The sequence below is a fragment of the Acipenser ruthenus genome, chromosome 21, assembly GCF_902713425.1.
Source record: "Acipenser ruthenus chromosome 21, fAciRut3.2 maternal haplotype, whole genome shotgun sequence".
Classification (NCBI taxonomy): domain Eukaryota; kingdom Metazoa; phylum Chordata; class Actinopteri; order Acipenseriformes; family Acipenseridae; genus Acipenser; species Acipenser ruthenus.
Window position 1 is genome coordinate 15,954,759 of NC_081209.1, and position 19,866 is coordinate 15,974,624.

The 19,866-nt window shown below is 44.1% G+C and overlaps 1 protein-coding gene across 1 annotated transcript in view; it reads right to left on the reverse strand.

The window, feature by feature from the left end:
- Positions 1-19,866, reverse strand: part of LOC117428406 (protein mono-ADP-ribosyltransferase PARP6-like) — a 48,767-nt gene that overhangs the window by 16,302 nt on the left and 12,599 nt on the right. The window contains exons 4-19 of the mRNA XM_058994866.1: positions 19,307-19,381; positions 18,585-18,679; positions 17,919-17,979; positions 17,208-17,298; positions 16,249-16,315; positions 13,352-13,501; positions 12,555-12,705; positions 10,664-10,795; positions 10,441-10,536; positions 9,842-9,934; positions 9,459-9,584; positions 9,185-9,250; positions 8,447-8,514; positions 8,314-8,362; positions 2,751-2,863; positions 1,596-1,668 (exon numbers count right to left, since the gene is read on the reverse strand). Of these exons, the coding sequence (XP_058850849.1) occupies positions 1,596-1,668; positions 2,751-2,863; positions 8,314-8,362; positions 8,447-8,514; positions 9,185-9,250; positions 9,459-9,584; positions 9,842-9,934; positions 10,441-10,536; positions 10,664-10,795; positions 12,555-12,705; positions 13,352-13,501; positions 16,249-16,315; positions 17,208-17,298; positions 17,919-17,979; positions 18,585-18,679; positions 19,307-19,381 (1,506 nt within the window). The remainder of the gene's footprint in view (positions 1-1,595; positions 1,669-2,750; positions 2,864-8,313; positions 8,363-8,446; positions 8,515-9,184; positions 9,251-9,458; positions 9,585-9,841; positions 9,935-10,440; positions 10,537-10,663; positions 10,796-12,554; positions 12,706-13,351; positions 13,502-16,248; positions 16,316-17,207; positions 17,299-17,918; positions 17,980-18,584; positions 18,680-19,306; positions 19,382-19,866) is intronic.

The window sequence follows — 19,866 nt, forward strand, 5'->3', positions numbered from 1 at the left end:
AGTGACAGCGCTGTGAATTCTACCCCCTGAGTCGTGTCAGTGCAGCGCAGTGACAGCGCTGTGAATTCTACCCCCTGAGTCGTGTCAGTGCAGCGCAGTGACAGCACTGTGAATTCTACCCCGAGTCGTGTCAGTGCAGCGCAGTGACAGCACTGTGAATTCTACCCCCTGAGTCGTGTCAGTGCAGCGCAGTGACAGCACTGTGAATTCTACCCCCTGAGTCGTGTCAGTGCAGCACAGTGACAGCACTGTGAATTCTACCCCGAGTCGTGTCAGTGCAGCGCAGTGACAGCACTGTGAATTCTACCCCCTGAGTCGTGTCTGTGCAGCAGAGTGACAGCACTGTGGATTCTACCCCCTGAGTCGTGTCAGTGCAGCGCAGTGACAGCACTGTGAATTCTACCCCGAGTCGTGTCAGTGCAGCACAGTGACAGCACTGTGAATTCTACCCCCTGAGTCGTGTCTGTGCAGCAGAGTGACAGCACTGTGAATTCTACCCCGAGTCGTGTCAGTGCAGCACAGTGACAGCACTGTGACGCAGTATCTGCACTGTATGCACTTGCTCCTTACTTCCTGTATAAACATGCGCTCCATGGTGCTTGCTTTGTGCTGTTTGTACTCACACTTTAGATGGAGTATAATGCTCTGTCTAACACAGCAGTCAATCATTTTTTGTTGCTCGGTCAGTGCAGGGCTCCCCATTTGAAGTCAAAGAGGATTTACGGTATTGCTTGATAATTATGTGTGAATATAGTGTAATATTGCAGTGTGAGTTACCTAACTGCCTATTGTCTATTGTCTGTTTCCCCTTTGGGTGGCCGGTGACCTTACAGACCTTACCCTGAACCTGTCCGGATGGTTGTTACATTGTGTCTTGTGTAAACCATTTAATTCTGAGAATGTTTGTGAGTGACTGCTATTGAGTAGGCTGGACAAGTGAGGGTCTACCCCAGACCCTTACAACCAGTTTTGTGTGTTGGGTGTAAACTGTATCTTTATTCAACCACCGTCACAGACAATTCTCTGCTTTGAAAAATAAATGTTAGTAAACAGCAGCATACATTAGCAGAGTATTAGCAAAAAAAAAAACAACCATGCTCAATGGTGATTTACTAACCTTGCTGTTGGATTCTCTTTCCCACTACAACCTTTTACCAATGTCCCCCACCGACCACAATGCCTTTAGGCTGCCAGCTGTTTCCAGGGGCCACCCTGGAAAAGGTTCTTTCATGGAAGCAAAATTCCGCTCTGAAAACTGATGGTTAGTGGTTCGCGCTCCAGCTAGTGGCCCACCCTTGCCTTAGCAAGGCAGACCGAAAACCCAGCCACCCAGTGGACGCCATATTCCACACTTCCACGCTGGATGTGACAGCCAATAGGAACAGGGAGGAGAAACATGGCGTCCATTGCTGTCAGAGCTGAAGAGGAGGGTGACATGGGCTGGGTTCACCGGTGAGCCTTGCAGAAACCCATTGCAATGAGGAGGAACATGGCATCCGTTACTGTCAAAATGGAGCAGCTGGACCCCAGGCCTGGGTTAAGGCAGGCCTTGGTCCAGGGATGGATGCATCTCTCTAGCTGTGATAGCTACATACCTGCAGTTTGGTATAAGACGCATTGACTAGTCCATTTCTCAGAATGGAGTGCCAGTTCTCAATATGGGAACCACTAGAATGGGGGCAGGGAGAGAGAGAAACAGAGAAACTGTGAGAACAAAAAGGTTCCCGGATACTGTCTGAACACTGTCCTGAGGTGTGCCTGTGTTCTACAATACAGGAGATGGGCTGACTCAGAGATATATAGGACTACTGTAATTATTAGAATACAACATGCTCCCTGTGTATAACACACAACCAGGGAATAACACACACATCTTCTATTCGTGTGTACATCTCTCACTTCTTTGAAGATACTTGGCATCTCAGCCCATTCAATTGAATGGAAAGACAAAGACTGGACGCAAAGTGATAACGGTTCAAAGACGAATGTCTTACCATTCAACTAAAGCACAAGCTCTGTAGTCGAGAGGTATAGTAAGTATGCGGCTCTTGCCAATGTCGGTATTATTAACTAATCAGCAGTGATCCATTACATCCTGCTTTCAACCCTAGCAATAAATATTATTCAGGTGCACTGCACAACCTCAATATAACTCACAGACATTATCCAAATAATGTTGTACTCTGTATATTACGGTGCTTTTGTAGTTTCTTGCTAAAAGAAGTTACCAAGGGCTGATTGAACTATGGGGTAGTTTTACCATTTTTAAAACTGGTTATATTACTTTAATGGGTGTGTTGCTACTGTATATATTTCAAAAAGGCAAAAAACTAATTTCAATATAGCCAACATATACTACAGGGCTCCCTGCTGAATTCACTATTTGTCTTACGTTGAAAGCAGTTCATTATTAAAGGGCCCTTATAATGTAAAATATAGAACTGTTTAAATGTACTGTCAACATGACCTAACAGTGAGTTAAACACATCACTGATCTATCGAACGCGGAAGTATCAGTGGCGCACTGTATGCCCATCTGACAAAGTGAAATCTCTTTTGAAAAGGGTTGGTGGAAATTGTGATACAGAGCACACCCCTTATAAAAAGAAAACTACAAATCCCATTAACCGTGAGAAGCCTGGGAGGCCTGGGGAGGGCCGCACACGCCCTGGTGCTTGTGTTTGACACTCATGCTGTGTGAGGTGAGCTCTGTCCTGCTCTGTTCTGAAGGGTGCTGGGGTGTCACTCACTGGAAGGCGAAGGTGCTACCATACAGCTTCTTGGCGGTCCGGAAACGAGCTTCCTTTGCGGGGGGGCTGCTTAGCAACAGGAACTGGTGAGAGGTGTGCATGAACTTGAGTTGCTAAGAAGAGAGGGGGGGGCGCAAGGTTAGGAATAAGTAGCTTCAAATGTCATTTTAATTTCTGTTTTTACATTTACTATACTAGTTTGGTCCTTTGGTGTTTGGTGCTTGGGTCTTCTTCTCCAGTATTGAGCCTTTACTTGGCTTTGAGCTGCTTGTCTGGAGAACGTGCCAGGACAGAACAGCTTTGTCTACATGTATATAGGTGGGGCTGGCAGTGTTGAAAGGTTACATTGCCACCTGCTGGCAACTTGGATTCTCCAGACAAGCCAGGTAAATACAGATTTATAGAAAAACATTATGGCAACTCAATATTGGAGCAACAGAACCCATCACCACTCTGAATGACATAACACCATAAACAGAACCCGTCACCACTCTGAATGACATAACACCATAAACAGAACCCGACACCACTCTGAATGACATAACACCATAAACAGAACCCGTCACCACTCTGAATGACATAACACCATAAACAGAACCCGTCACCACTCTGAATGACATAACACCATAAACAGAACCCGTCACCACTCTGAATGACATAACACCATAAACAGAACCCGTCACCACTCTGAATGACATAACACCATAAACAGAACCCGTCACCACTCCGAATGACAAAACACCATAAACAGAACCCGTCACCACTCTGAATGACTGCCAACACCATAAACCGAACCCGTCACCACTCTGAATGACATAACACCATAAACAGAACCCGTCACCACGCTGAATGACATAACACCATAAACAGAACCCGTCACCACTCTGAATGACATAACACCATAAACAGAACCCGTCACCACTCTGAATGACATAACACCATAAACAGAACCCGTCACTACTCTGAATGACTGCCAACACCATAAACAGAACCCGTCACCACTCTGAATGACATAACACCATAAACAGAACCCGTCACCACTCCGAATGACATAACACCATAAACAGAACCCGTCACCACTCTGAATGACAGCCAACACCATAAACCGAACCCGTCACCACTCTGAATGACATAACACCATAAACAGAACCCGTCACCACTCTGAATGACATAACACCATAAACAGAACCTGTCACCACTCTGAATGACTGCAATCACCATAAACAGAACCCGTCACCACTCTGAATGACATAACACCATAAACAGAACCCGTCACCACTCTGAATGACATAACACCATAAACAGAACCTGTCACCACTCTGAATGACATAACACCATAAACAGAACCCGTCACCACTCTGAATGACATAACACCATAAACAGAACCCGTCACCACTCTGAATGACTGCAATCACCATAAACAGAACCCGTCACCACTCTGAATGACATAACACCATAAACAGAACCCGTCACCACTCTGAATGACTGCAATCACCATAAACAGAACCCGTCACCACTCTGAATGACTGCAATCATCATAAACAGAACCCGTCACCACTCTGAATGACTGCAATCACCATAAACAGAACCCGTCACCACAGAACCCGTCAACACCATAAACTAGCAAGGGAAATATAAAAAAAGAAATCAGATGCCATTTGAAACAACTTGCTCTTTAACAATGAGAAAGATTGAGGTAGAAGCAGTGGCTTGAGAGGGCCACTGAATTAGAACTCAACAATCAACATTTTCATCGGGATAACATGAAGTGCTGCTGTGCAAGAAACATTTATTCTGTGAACACTGAACAGTGTTTGTAGCTTACAAAATCATTTCAGAAATGTGACATGTTTTGTACTTCCATTAGCTAGATACTGTAGGTCTCTCATATGCAATTTGGAAAGAAACAAATGTTATACCAAACATGATATTTTAAAACATGACATCTGGTACGACAGGTTGAATAAAGTTTACACGCCTTCCCTTATAAAATCTTACCACAATAACAAGAGTAATAAGGCATAGAAAACGATTCACTACGATCAGCCAATCAGCTTCCAGCTCTACGGGCTTCTATTAGACAGTAGATGCATGCTGGAACGTCACCGCATCAACTGTCAATCAAACTTAATATCAATCTGAGAAAGTGCCGTTTTTTTTCATTGTGACATGCTGTATTAAAAGCTCAGTTCACATCTATTGGACAGCAAATGCTGAACAAAGACACAATTGCTCCAAATTTATTTTATCATCCACCAAAACCAGCCAATCAATACTTTGCACTGACGAAAGAAACCAGTCCTGTACCCGCAGCTGCCGAATCAGTCAATCACAGCCTGTCAGCTCAAATGGAGCACAGCTTCTTTCAACAACAACAACAAACCGAGACACAATTTAGCAATATTGCTCCATTCAGATATCTGTTAAATACAGTTTTCTTTTTTCTCTATTTATGTGCGCGATCGTTTATGAAAACTTTCAGGACTGTTTTCCTTTATTATCCCTGTAACAGGGGAGATCTGGACTGACTATTTGGCACATTCGTATTACTGCAGGTAGAGGGCAGCAGTCTCGTGGGATCCGCCTGTCGGCCATGGCGATGACACGGAGAGGTGGGGAAGAGTGTGTGTGTGCTTTCCCTCTCTCTGAGTGGCTGAGGGGCGGGCCTTGGGAGACTGCTCGGCCCATAAGAACTAGCTTGGTTGTGCACTCGGGTGGCCGTGTTGATGGAAATACGGTGTCGCTGGCAGAAGAGGCCAGCGTGAAACAAGGAGCAGGCGAGCCCGGCTGAGGGGGCAGCCTTTCATAAAAAAAAAAAAAAAACTATTTTTCACAGAGCAATATAAATAAATACGTACCCGAGGGGACGTGTGTAGAGGTACGGGGAACCCTGGCCAACCCCAGTGTATAAGCACAGCTGAGCGTAGGACGGAGACCTGTGCTGACTGGCTTAGCGGCAGTGGGGGCACTGCATAAGCAGCACTTTTGTTTGTAGTTTTATTACTGTGTTTTATTTTCCCTTTTTCTTTCGCCTTCTGTTTTCATTATTACTTTTGAGCACTTGAAGGTGCACGGATTGGGATACCTGTGTTGGTAACCCCGTGGTCCTGGTTTACTGTCGGCAGTATCCAGACCACGGACAACAGCGCCCTCTGCGGGTTAAACTAAATAAAAAAATAAATAAGTAAAATAAATAAATCTGGGCACCTGTGCGGTGTTTGCAAATAAAATCTTCTGTCTCCCGTGTCAGTGAATACCCCCACCTTTCCACAATCCCCCTAAAGCTTCTCAGTGGAAGGTTACCTCAAGAATCATTAGCAGTTCAAAGTAAATGTAGGTTTTAAAGTGGTTTTTAAAAGAAAATAATAATAAAAATTCTTATTGAAAAATAGTGCCCGTCGATGAAGGCTCTACCGTGTGGTAGTTGACCACGACTTTCGTTAGTACCCTCGTCTTCGGCTTGGGATGCATAACTCCAGTCGTGGTCAACTATGACATGGTAAAGTTGTCACTGGATGTTATTGAACAGTTTCCACTGCCTGACCTTCACTCACACATCTCTCTGTGAGAATCATGTGATACAGCCAGGCAGTGCTACAAATCTATTGTCGCATTGTTCTGTCCATGAAGTCTTATCTAATTTCACTCAGTTCATTCAAGACCTATTAGAAATGACTGAGACAACCACTGCCTTGTTCATAGAATCACAGTGGAATTGGATTCAAGCCACCTGTTTAAGGAATTCCAAAATGAGCAAGATATTCTGCATGTAACCCGCTCGGGAGTAGCAGTCAGGTTTGACTGGATTTAAGTGCATACGGCTGGTTAGCCTGCTAGTACCAGCCAGTAAACCCTGAAGCACTTTTTTCAACATAGTGAATGAGAGAGCCAGTTATCCACCTGTTAGTTCAGCTTTCACTCAATTGATAATGGCAGGTGGTACATTACAGTGATTTATTACTGATTTATGCTGGACAACAAATAAACACAAATTACATTTATTAACTTAAATTTCCTAGGAAGATGGCTATCTGATTGTCTTCCTTTGAAATACAATGTTTCTCCTTTCGGAGCGATAGAGGTGTTCTGTATGGTTTATTGCATTGGAATTGCACAGTTCTTTGGTTTCCAGCAGCTGTTCCAACTCTGAAACATCCTGATTGTTCATCACCTAGGCAGAAAGCAGCACGCTAACAACACAGTGTTCTGTACTTCAAAGGGTTGTTAAAAGACTGCTTCTGTTTTTCCAATGTGGCTCTTAGTATTATAATGTCCAGTTCAACAGCTGGATGCTCTGCAAATGTGTGAGGAACTTTATAAACAAAACAACAAGGTCTTAGAATCTGAGTGAATGGAACAACCAGATTGACTAGGGCTGTTCTAGTGAGTTATAATATCAAAGAGCCAGTCGCTTCAGCGTCATTTTAATGGATATTTTCCATTTCTCTTGCTATGGTATGGTGTTTGTAATCATGCTGGTGGTTCTGGTTCTGTTGCTCTAGTATCCAGATATTATCACATTTCTGTCAATCTGCCTTTACTGGGCTTGTCTAGAGAATCATAAAGGACCTTTCAAAAGTGAAGCAAATCGAAAAATCGACATACTATTCAAATGAAGTGTTACCGTACCACAAACAATACAGCCTACACATTACCAGCATTGTAGTCAATCCATAAAATCATTTTTAAAAATACAGTTATGTTTGTTAATTCAGTAACCAAGAGGGAGGGGGGCATTAAACACATCTTAAACACAAATCATCTTGTTAAGGATGAACAGTATAGAGCCATGTAAATTCCTAAAAGCTCTCTGGCACTCTCTGCTGGAAAAATAAAGTATTGAGTTAACACTTAAAGCCGCACTGCAGGAAAGTGCAGTAGAGATTGACTTGCCTCGAGTTAGCCTGCGATTTACTGTGGTGCAGGGGGACCTTTTCTATGGGACCCACTGTATTCAGCTACAAACACAGCTGTGCAGCTGTGGCCCACAGAATCACTGTAAGATACCAGAGCAACCCTGTGTGCGTGTGTGCTTGGTGGCTGGCGGCCATCTTGGCTCAGGTATGGAGGAACAGCCTGTGGCCAAGATGGACACTTTAGCACAGCCCTCCACTGTAAATTGGGTTTCATTGTTTAATAGGTATTTAGTTTGACTGAATAATTTAAGGGTGGAATGTTTGAGTGTGTGATTGGAAAAGTGTGGAATGTGGCCAGCTGGTGATTAAATGATTGATTGTCAATTAACCACTGGCCACATGGTATAAAAAGGGACAAAGGAATGCTTGTTTTGTGAGAGCGAGAGCAGCAGGTTGTGCTCTGTGTGTTTGTACACCGAGATAGCGAAGCGTGGGTGGGGTGTAGTTGAGAGTTGTGTTTAAACCTTTATTTTGTTCCTGTTTGGTTTTTTTGGGGGGGAATTGAAAGTGTGCAAGAAGTGCTTAAATTGCAGTTTCTGTGTCTGGCTCTATTGTTTCAAAAGCTGCAGACCAGCCTTGACCTTGGGGGGCTACGCCACCCCCCAGCCCCCCCCTCCAGTACAGTCTGATCTGAAACATGAACATACCCTGCTCAGCGGCAGCTTGACGATGTGGGATCTGTTGCTTGATATGATCCTGAAACAGGAGAATCAGAAGAAAGATTCACTATACAGCACTCTATTGGACTTTTCTATGACAATCTAACGATTTTCCACTCACCACTGGAGCAGAGGGTGGGCTAAGGGGTCCAGCTTGTCCATCTGTTTCTTAATCTCCAAATACGAGCCCTAAAATAGAGGATATCAAGTCAGCCATTCAAAACAAGCCATGTGGTCAGCTGTCCAAGCCCACAGTCTGACCACACTGTTGCCTGCTAGTGAAATTCTCTAGATCTGCCGCGATCCTAGACAGAAATGTATGTGCGCACAAACGAATACATTTCTTTAATCAAGGATAGACTTCTTATTTGTTTCTTAGTACCGGTTTTATTACCTGGTGAAACACCAAGCTTTATTTCTTTTCAAAGCCACTCATAAAACTCATCATTCAAAGGGCCTCCAAACAAAGACTGCACTAATCACTTCATGGATGTCACTTATCTTAGTTGTTGCGCTATCAGTAGTGGAGCTATTCAAACAAGTCATTGCCTTGTAGTGTCTGTGGAAAGCTACCAAAGTACCAAAAAACTGTACCAGCTTGTTGTGCCTTGAAATGCCAGCTGGCATAATCTGGAATAGTGCAACACTGTTGTATTGGTACAGAAACTAAAGACATTACAATTAACTGCTCTGGGTCTCAATCTCTGCTTTTGTGCCGTTTGATAGATCCATATTTGCATGTCATTGTATTTGTATTTTACATTTTAGAAACATGATCATGCCCTTAACCTTACTCAATACACAAATGCTCCTGTTGCCATCAGGATCTCTGGTCTAGTCACAGAGTTTGAACTCTCACCTGTGTCATCTCCCGGATAGACATCACACTGTCCAGAGCCTTCTGCAGACGCTCATAGTTCTTCTTCTGTGGGGAGAGGAGGGAGGAGACACAGCGACTGGGTCACTAATCCACATATATTTCATATACTGCAGGCCAAATATACATTCTAACTGCTTCTGAAATACAGGGTGGCTTCATAATCCTAGTTATTGATTTGGGGCTTGTACAGGCACCTTGAAGTCCTCAGGCTGGTAGTTGGGAGTTGACAGCACTGGCAGATTGCAGTATTTACCTTGGGATTGAAGGCCAGAGTCTTGGGGTCATTGGGGTCGACCACAGAAGGGTAGGGCTCAAAGATGATGCTCTTCCGGGGCGACTCCAGCGCCGCTCTGCACATGGCAACTAACAGGTCAACCACCTGGAACACACACACACACACACACACAGGCATGAAGCCCATCTTGTACCGGGGATTAACGTCCGACGATACCATCTTGTCACTTTTCAGTTAAGCAGGGAGGCCTCTGATGAATATCATGTGTATCAGCGTATGATGTGAGGGGCCAACCAATGCCTTAGAGTGGCATTACCACAGTAGAATGTAACTGTGCACAGTGGTAACTGTAGAAACACTGACAGTAGTGTATGAATACGTGTATCTCATAATGTGGTCACCTCTGCTCCAGTGGCTACTTCCTCGGCTGCTCCGGACATGACCCCCAGTGTGTAGAAGGAGAAGACGCACAGCTCCCTGGTGCACACCGCTGGCTGCAGAGACACAAAAAAACATCAGAACCTTCACAAGCGATTCAGACCATCAGCACTCACCCAGGTCCTTGCAGCTGATTGATCTCAAAACACTGTCAAGTCGGGTCTTAAAGGAGCCCCTTTGCCTTTGTATGAGGTTTACAATCCTTCTGAGTGGTAATTATTGCAGCATCTCAATATTGTGTTTGTAAAGGTTCTTTGCTTACATTATGAGTTGAGAAGCTGCTGTAGACATTTATTAGGAAGGCTAGATCAGTCAAGTGTATTTACACTAGTAAGCACCATCACCACCTAGTGCAGAGTTAGTTTACTGACTGAAAAACAAAAAGGAAATCAAATGGCAGATCCCTAGATGGTGATGGCTTATTGGTGAATTTGGAACGATACAGTGCGAGAGGTCCTGATGGTACATGTTCGTATGTTCTGTCCTGCACCAGTGCTTCACATTGTTTTCATGATAGTGTCGGTACATCCTGTCAATGAGATCTGTGCTCTTGATACTCAACCTTTAGCATGGATCCGTTCTGAAAGACATGCTGCTCATCACACACCACGCAGTACTCATTGAGAGTGGGGATGCGCTGCTCCGCATACTTCATAATCTACAGCGAGAGGAGGAGGGGTTGGTAAGCTAACAGTAATGTAAGAGTTTATCAGACTGAATGATTTGTAAAACCACCCGTGACCTATCCCCAGTGCGAGAGCAGCTCAGCACTAGGCCGGCCCTACCTGCACGAGGAAGCCGTACTCCAGGGTGGGGATGTTCTTGCAGTGTCCGCCCGCCTGGGATGAGAAAAACAATTCAATCAGCTGCTTCGTGGTAATCTGCGGGGGAGGCCTGGCAGCGGGAACAGACACGCTCTGATGGGTCAAGTGGAGACAAGGAGATTATGGGAGGGGTGCTAGTCAGACAGCAAGGGGGCTTCCCTCCTCATTGATTATGGGAGGGGTGCTAGTCAGACAGCAAGGAGGCTTCCCTCCTCATTGATTATGGGAGGGGTGCTAGTCAGACAGCAAGGGGGCTTCCCTCCTCATTGATTATGGGAAGGGTGCTAGTCAGACAGCAAGGGGGCTTCCCTCCTCATTGATTATGGGAGGGGTGCTAGTCAGACAGCAAGGGGGCTTCCCTCCTCATTGATTATGGGAGGGGTGCTAGTCAGACAGCAAGGGGGCTTCCCTCCTCATTGATTATGGGAGGGGTGCTAGTCAGACAGCAAGGGGGCTTCCCTCCTCATTCTAGACATGCACTGTGCACATGACATAATAATATCACAAATCAATATTCTGAATGCTTTTTAATGTATAAATCCACACTTTAGTTCCAGAAATGTTCTCTGCCATCCACAACCATTCATTATATAGGTCTCAAATGTGCAGTTTTGAAAGAATCACGTGTTTTAGCAAACATTCATTTGATATCTGGTACTACTCTAGGTTGAAGAAATCTCTGTTTGCAAGCCATGCTTTAAGACTTGCCTGCGCACCCCTTCCCTAGCTTCTATTATTTTGATAACCAATCAGCTGCTTCCCCTATTGACTGGCATGCTCTCAGTAACTTGCTCTGTCTCTGAAGACACTGCTGGAGTGAAATGGCCAAAGACATGAAGCAGAAACAGACTTCCTGGAAGGTAAGTCCAGCAAACTGAGAACTTAGTGTAGTAGCAGATGTCTGTTTAAAATGAAAACACATGTTTGAGCTTGAATAGAGAATCCCAGGTGCCAGGACTGAGCAGCCTTCATTCCATTCCAAACATGTGACAATGTGAGCTTTCAGCTCTACCAGCCCTCCTACTCTACCCTAACCCTTCCTCATTCCATTCCAAACATGTGACAATGTGAGCTTTCAGCTTTACCAGCCCTCCTACTCTACTCTACCCTAACCCTAACTCTAACCCTTCCTCATTCCATTCCAAACATGTGACAATGTGAGCGTTCACCTCTGCCAGCCCTCCTACTCTACCCTAACCCTAACCCTAACCCTAACCCTTCCTCATTCCATTCCAAACATTATTATTATTATTATTATTATTATTATTATTATTATTATTATTATTATTATTAATTTCTTAGCAGACGCCCTTATCCAGGGCGACTTACAATTGTTACAAGATACCACATTATTTTTACATACAATTACCCATATAATCACCTGGGATTGAATAGAGCCCTAACCAGGGATGTGATAGCAAATTGAACTATTATAATGTTGATGTTACAAAAAAGCACACTGTTAGAAAAGTTAACTTATCTGAGAGACAATTAATTAAAAAAATCTTGTGTGGCACCCAAATATGGTAGAAATGATTTAACCGAATTATATTTCATTGTAATTGTTTTATTTCTCTATGAAAAAAATCTGATAACACTTCATCAAATGTATATACATTTGAATAGAGTTTCATAAGAGGGACATTTGAATAACATTGTATTGTTGTCCATTGGAAAAACTTGCAACTATGCAAGGACTATAGGAACATACAAATACATATTTATCAAAGAATGTTCCACATTTTTTTAGCATTTCTACAGAACTGTTTACTGGAAACAGCTCTGTATCACAAAACTTGTATTGAGACAATATCTCAAAAGGTTAACTCTCCTGTTTAACAGTGTGACTTGCCTGACTGCTTGGGGGGTAGCTGAAGAGCTCCCCCTTGGGGTTCTTTATGGTACAGGAGATGGAGCGGTTCATGAGCCTCGTCACACGCAGCTCCGGCACACCCAGCTTCCCCTTTAACCCAGAGTCCTGGAGGAGAGGGAAACTGGGAGACCTGCCAGAGAGAGGGTGGGGGAGAGGGGAGAGAGAGTGGGAGACAGATGAGAGGGAAAGGGTGTGAGATATGGAGGGGAGAGAGAGGGAGAAAGAGTGGGGGGAGAGGGGGGAGAGAGGGGGAGAGAGATGAGGGGAAAGGGCACGAGATAGGGAGGGGAGGAAGAGAGAGGGGGAGGGGAGAGGGAGGAGAGAGAGGGTGAGGGGATAGAAAGAGAGAGATACAGATTACAAAGAGAGGGGGTAAGGAGGAGGAGGAGGGGAGAGAGAAGGGTAGTGGTGGGGAGAGAAGGAGAGAGAGAGTTAGTTCAGAGTAAATAATGGTATGAAAAAGTCACATGCTAAACAGGAATACAACAGGGTACTAAAAATCAACTGAATTTTGGATCAATACCTGAAAGACATTCCAAATATCCAGCCATGCAGATCATAAACTACAAGCACAGTGCTGGCACGAAGGTGTTTGAGGTGTACATCCACACACGATTCTCTAGTCCAGGAACTGCAATAAGGCTCAACAGCGTGGCCACTACAGGCTTTATGGTGAGTTTATACAATTCCACATATTTAGGTTTAATCCCTGTCAGCTCAATGAGATTCCGGGTTTAACCGGGGGGGATGGAGAGGGCTGGGTGGCAGCTACTCACTTTGGGATGGGGGAGAATATACTGAGTCCGGCTCTGAACTTCTTGATGGTGCCCCCTGCCTTGAACCAGCTGTGCCTCTTCTCCTGCTGGCTCTTCAGGAAATCATTGCTCAGGTGCTTCCACTGCTGAGAGGTGAACATGCCCAGGATCCTGCAGGAAGAGAAGTGGCGTTACCAACCAGAGCAGCCCACTCACAGCGAGCCCTACCCCTGGATTAGCTGGAAGGGATCTAGCGACAGTACCTGTAAGAAGCAAATGTCACTACAAACATATACTTTGTTACTTTTTAAATGAAGCTGTCTGGTATCATATTAGATCATCATGAATAGAACAATACTGATGTGTTCCTAGGAGAACCAAAGCCATTACAATCTACTACTCAGACAAAAAAATAGAAATCACAAAAATGAAGACTGCTCAGGAAGTACTATTAAACACAAAGAGAGCTGTCTTTTTTAACTTTACATCTGTCTCATCTGCTCCATGCACAGCAAGGCATCTCTATACAAAATAAAATGTACCGGAATTCTGACAGATCTTTCACAATGCTTGGTTGATTTCTTCCAGGTGATTAATAATTCTTCTGATATGCAAATGTAACTTACAGCACCTTTTCTTTAAATGCCCATTTACACCTGAAGAAGAACCTTCTGAGGTCTTGAAAGCCAGATCTTATAACAATTAATCTGATCAACAGTATCAGCTCTTCAAATTAGCACTATTCCCTTGATTAACACAACTATATCTTTCTTTGAAGTTCTGTAGCTCACTAAATAAATCCCAAACCGTACCTGCTGTGCACTTCCATTCGTTATACAGGCCTCAAGTGTGCAGTTTTGAAAGAAACACATGGTTTGCGTGTTTTTATTTGAAAACAGGATAGCTGGTACTACATTTAGTTAAAGAAATCTCTGTTTGCAAGCCATGCTTTTAGTTAGTTGTCAATTACTTATTTCCTGTCATAACTCAACCAGCTGTCTCCTCTTATGACTGACATGCTTTCAGCCAGTAACATACAGTGCCTTGCGAAAGTATTCGGCCCCCTTGAACTTTGCGACCTTTTGCCACATTTCAGGCTTCAAACATAAAGATATGAAACTGTAATTTTTTGTGAAGAATCAACAACAAGTGGGACACAATCATGAAGTGGAACGAAATTTATTGGATATTTCAAACTTTTTTAACAAATAAAAAACTGAAAAATTGGGCGTGCAAAATTATTCAGCCCCTTTACTTTCAGTGCAGCAAACTCTCTCCAGAAGTTCAGTGAGGATCTCTGAATGATCCAATGTTGACCTAAATGACTAATGATGATAAATAGAATCCACCTGTGTGTAATCAAGTCTCCGTATAAATGCACCTGCACTGTGATAGTCTCAGAGGTCCTTTTAAAGCGCAGAGAGCATCTTGAAGAACAAGGAACACACCAGGCAGGTCCAAGATACTGTTGTGGAGAAGTTTAAAGCCGGATTTGGATACAAAAAGATTTCCCAAGCTTTAAACATCCCAAGGAGCACTGTGCAAGCGATAATATTGAAATGGAAGGAGTATCAGACCACTGCAAATCTACCAAGACCTGGCCGTCCCTCTAAACTTTCAGCTCATACAAGGAGAAGACTGATCAGAGATGCAGCCAAGAGGCCCATGATCACTCTGGATGAACTGCAGAGATCTACAGCTGAGGTGGGAGACTCTGTCCATAGGACAACAATCAGTCGTATACTGCACAAATCTGGCCTTTATGGAAGAGTGGCAAGAAGAAAGCCATTTCTTAAAGATATCCATAAAAAGTGTCATTTACAGTTTGCCACAAGCCACCTGGGAGACACACCAAACATGTGGAAGAAGGTGCTCTGGTCAGATGAAACCAAAATCGAACTTTTTGGCAACAATGCAAAACGTTATGTTTGGCGTAAAAGCAACACAGCTCATCACCCTGAACACACCATCCCCACTGTCAAACATGGTGGTGGCAGCATCATGGTTTGGGCCTGCTTTTCTTCAGCAGGGACAGGGAAGATGGTTAAAATTGATGGGAAGATGGATGGAGCCAAATACAGGACCATTCTGGAAGAAAACCTGATGGAGTCTGCAAAAGACCTGAGACTGGGACGGAGATTTGTCTTCCAACAAGACAATGATCCAAAACATAAAGCAAAATCTACAATGGAATGGTTCACAAATAAACATATCCAGGTGTTAGAATGGCCAAGTCAAAGTCCAGACCTGAATCCAATCGAGAATCTGTGGAAAGAACTGAAAACTGCTGTTCACAAATGCTCTCCATCCAACCTCACTGAGCTCGAGCTGTTTTGCAAGGAGGAATGGGCAAAAATTTCAGTCTCTCGATGTGCAAAACTGATAGAGACATACCCCAAGCGACTTACAGCTGTAATCGCAGCAAAAGGTGGCGCTACAAAGTATTAACTTAAGGGGGCTGAATAATTTTGCACGCCCAATTTTTCAGTTTTTTATTTGTTAAAAAAGTTTGAAATATCCAATAAATTTCGTTCCACTTCATGATTGTGTCCCACTTGTTGTTGATTCTTCACAAAAAATTACAGTTTCATATCTTTATGTTTGAAGCCTGAAATGTGGCAAAAGGTCGCAAAGTTCAAGGGGGCCGAATACTTTCGCAAGGCACTGTACTTTGACTCAGAAGACACTGCTGAGGTGAAAAGGAAGTGAAGTGTAACAGATGACCTGAAGAAACTGAGAACTTCCTTTAACCAAAAGTAGTACCGATATCATGTTTTAAACAGAAACCACATGTTCACTATAACATTTGTTTCTATACAAACTGCACATAATGTAACCAATGGAAGTGCAAACAGGTAGATTTCTGGAATTATTTTGTTGGCTACAACTGCTTTAAATAACACGATAGACTTGGTTACTTTTTCAACTGCAGCCCCAAACTGAATCCCTCCTTGTTGGATGGCTGGAACACTTCCACTGATGGCTCTGCAATTCAAACACAAGAGATGAGCTCAGAGACCCTGGTTAATCATATCAGCACACTGCAATTCAAACACAAGAGATGAGCTCAGAGACCCTGGTTAATCATATCAGCACACTGCTCTGCAATGAACTGTCTTCATCACTGTCCTCCAGACATGTGTGGAGACGCTGCACTAGCCTGGCTACACCCTAGGCATTCTTTACTGCTGATCTAGCTTTGAAACATCTATCAACTGCTAAGATTCAGCCTCTGTCAATTTGAAATCTTGTTTAAAGAGGTTCACAAATGCCATTGCATTTCTAATTGTTTTATCTGACTGTGAGCTGCCTTTCAATGCCTTTCAATTCTCCAGCCCAAAACAAATTCAAAGCCAGATGAAGACAGATATAGCTCAATACCCAGAGAAGCACACGTTGCATGTATGCAGAGGGTATATTAGATAGAACAGAGACTGAACGCATTACAACTGGTTTTCTCACTGAAAATGGGCCGGCATCACTTGACTTGAGTTCACACAATCACCAACACAGAGCGGCTGCTTTGGTTCCCCATCAGGAACTTCGAAAGTTCACAACAAATACCGCTCATCATAATTTCTCATTTCTCTGTGATTCAGTGATACACAGACTGATACATTATGACTGAGGGAGTATTGTGGTTGAGGTCATAAAGAACAACTGCCGGTGTGTACCAGTTGCAAGCCTGTCACGTACCAGCACTGGTACACCTACCACAGGGGGAAAAACACTGCTTTAGAGCGATCATTGAAAAAGTAGCATTAACATTTAAAAAATGGTGCGTTCCATAGTTCTAAAAGAAAAATAGATATTAAAGAATCCTATTTTTCACAGTCCTGTTGAGTGGATGGAGTCCACTGCAGCTGCCCTTGCTTACCCGGCCCATCGAGGTACTGGGACAGAGAGAAACGAAGGCGCACAATGATTGGTTCCGTTCGAATCACCTTCCATGCAGTCGCCACCTCCTCCTGAGGAGAAGAGACAGACACTCACAGATTTGGGGCCGAAACGAAGATCAAGAACAAAAACATTAGGGATCCTCAGCAGAGCAGGCACACACTGAGACAGACAGACAATGCATGAACAATACATGCAGACAGCCGCTCACAAAGGCAGGGCATTGCAAGCCAGAGTGCGCATTGTGATTTCACACCTCAGTAACTCCTAAATTCACAGTCAGGATAGGCTGAAAGGAAACTGTACAGGTACAGCACTGTGTAAGGACCCTTGACTAATTCACTGGACTCAAAATGTCAAGATTTATTTAATAAGGAAGTCTGATAGAGACATAATGAGGGAGGCAGGGAGAACTGCTGGATAGATGGAGAGATGGAGAGATATCCCTGCAGTGTGAGCATTGTAGCTGTAGTTTGCTATGGTCGGCAGGATGTGTATTAACATCAGTACTGACGGGCAGACATACAGACAGGCAGAAAGGGACAGAAATAAATATAGACAGACAGTCAAGTGAATGGTTAAATAGGTAGAGACAGACAGACAGATAGATAGATAGATAGATAGATAGATAGATAGATAGATAGATAGATAGACAGACAGACAGACAACCCTGCCCTGCAGGTCTACTCACATCCAGGAAACTGATGTTAATTTGCAGGTCGATGTCCACATCATCGATGGTTCCATATTCCCTATCGGTGAAAATGGTGTAGAAAACACACAATAAATTCAGCACCTTCCCAAGAGACAGTCAGTACCACACTACCTAGAACTTTTCAACATGTTTCAATCATTTCATAGCATAGTTTGAGAGTCACTTAATAAAGGACTGACCACCCAGGCTTGATTCTCATTAGCAGCCTAATCACTGGCCCCTGTTATATTGCGACAAAAAGCTTTTAGAATGACTGGATGAGAAATGTGTTCAGCATTTTACACCCAAAAACAGGTTTGAAAGGTGACTACCACCCTTAGAAAAGTTTCCCACAGTAAATGTGCACAGTAATGTATCAGTTTTTCTGATGCCACGGTTATACTGCAGTATGCATTATCCATAGTTTACCCTGGTTGGACATGTTTTTAATATGTTTTACCATACCGCTAGGCTTTACAATGCTTATTTATGCTTCACTGTGCTTTATTAAACTGCTGTGCTTTTACTGTGGGTCACTATTCTAAAGGCAAGACTGGCACAACATTCAAAGTGATACCATTCTCAGCAGACGGTATGCCAGTGTTTGGCAATAAAAAGAGTTTCTATAAAGCCCTTGATAACTTGTCCAGTGTCGCCTCTCACCTGACAGAGAGGGCGGTGTCAGTGTAGATCTCCTTCACGGCCTCGATGTCCGCGTCCAGCTGGGGGTGTCTGTACAGGTCTGCAGCACAGCTCCCCTGTGAACACAGCGCACAGGCAGTGAGGCCAACACTGCTCCCCATGAACACAGCACACAGGCAGTGAGGCCAACACTGCTCCCCATGAACACAGCACACAGGCAGTGAGGCCAACACTGCTCCCTGTGAACACAGCACACAGGCAGTGAGGCCAACACTGCTCCCCATGAACACAGCGCACAGGCAGTGAGGCCAACACTGCTCCCCATGAACACAGCACACAGGCAGTGAGGCCAACACTGCTCCCCATGAACACAGCGCACAGGCAGTGAGGCCAACACTGCTCCCTGTGAACACAGCACACAGGCAGTGAGGCCAACACAGGCAGTGAGGCCAACACTGCTCCCCATGAACACAGCGTACAGGCAGTGAGGCCAACACTGCTCCCTGTGAACACAGCACACAGGCAGTGAGGCCAACACTGCAGTAGCAGTAGGTCAGGTTTATTAGACAGGGATTTTGAATGCAGTGGAAGCAGGTCAGGTTTATTAGACATGGATAGTGATTGCAGTGACAGCAGGTCAGGTTTATTAGACAGGGATAGTGAATGCAGTGACAGCAGGTCAGGTTTAGGAATGATTTTGTTCGCTCCAGTAAGCTCATGGATTGAAGTGCTGAGGGTTCTACCTGGATTCCATACAGGAACTCCGAGTCATTGTCTCCATCGGAATCCTCATCGGTCCAGTACTGGCCTTTAATGTCCTGCAGACATAGAGATTGACAGGATAGCCTCAGCATTGAGAATGCGAGCAAGCCAACACCCTCACACTCACCTGCGGCACTCAATCTGCAGGAGAAAGGGTTACAACAGGGGAGAGGTTTGTACACTACTGAGGAAAGAGTCAAGCAAACCAACAGAGCCCCGTCCTGCTTCAGGGTTCAGTCTGACAGGAATTGAAGTTCAGTTAGAAAGGTTGGGATTAAGCAGTCCCTTATAAAAGTTTACCACAGTGCATTGGCAGTTTTCTCGTGTTTTTTTTTTCCATGTTTATACTGTGCATTTAGTTTTGCTGTTTTTTTAAATATTCTTTCCAATACCTCTCAGGGCAGTACAATGCTTTTTACTGTGCTTTGTTACACTTTGCTGTGCTTTTACTGTGGGGAACTTTTATCAGAGCTGCCTCCAGAAGTTACCCGTCCTTGGAGCTTCATCATTCCACACAGCAATTCTAAAACAAGAAGTAATT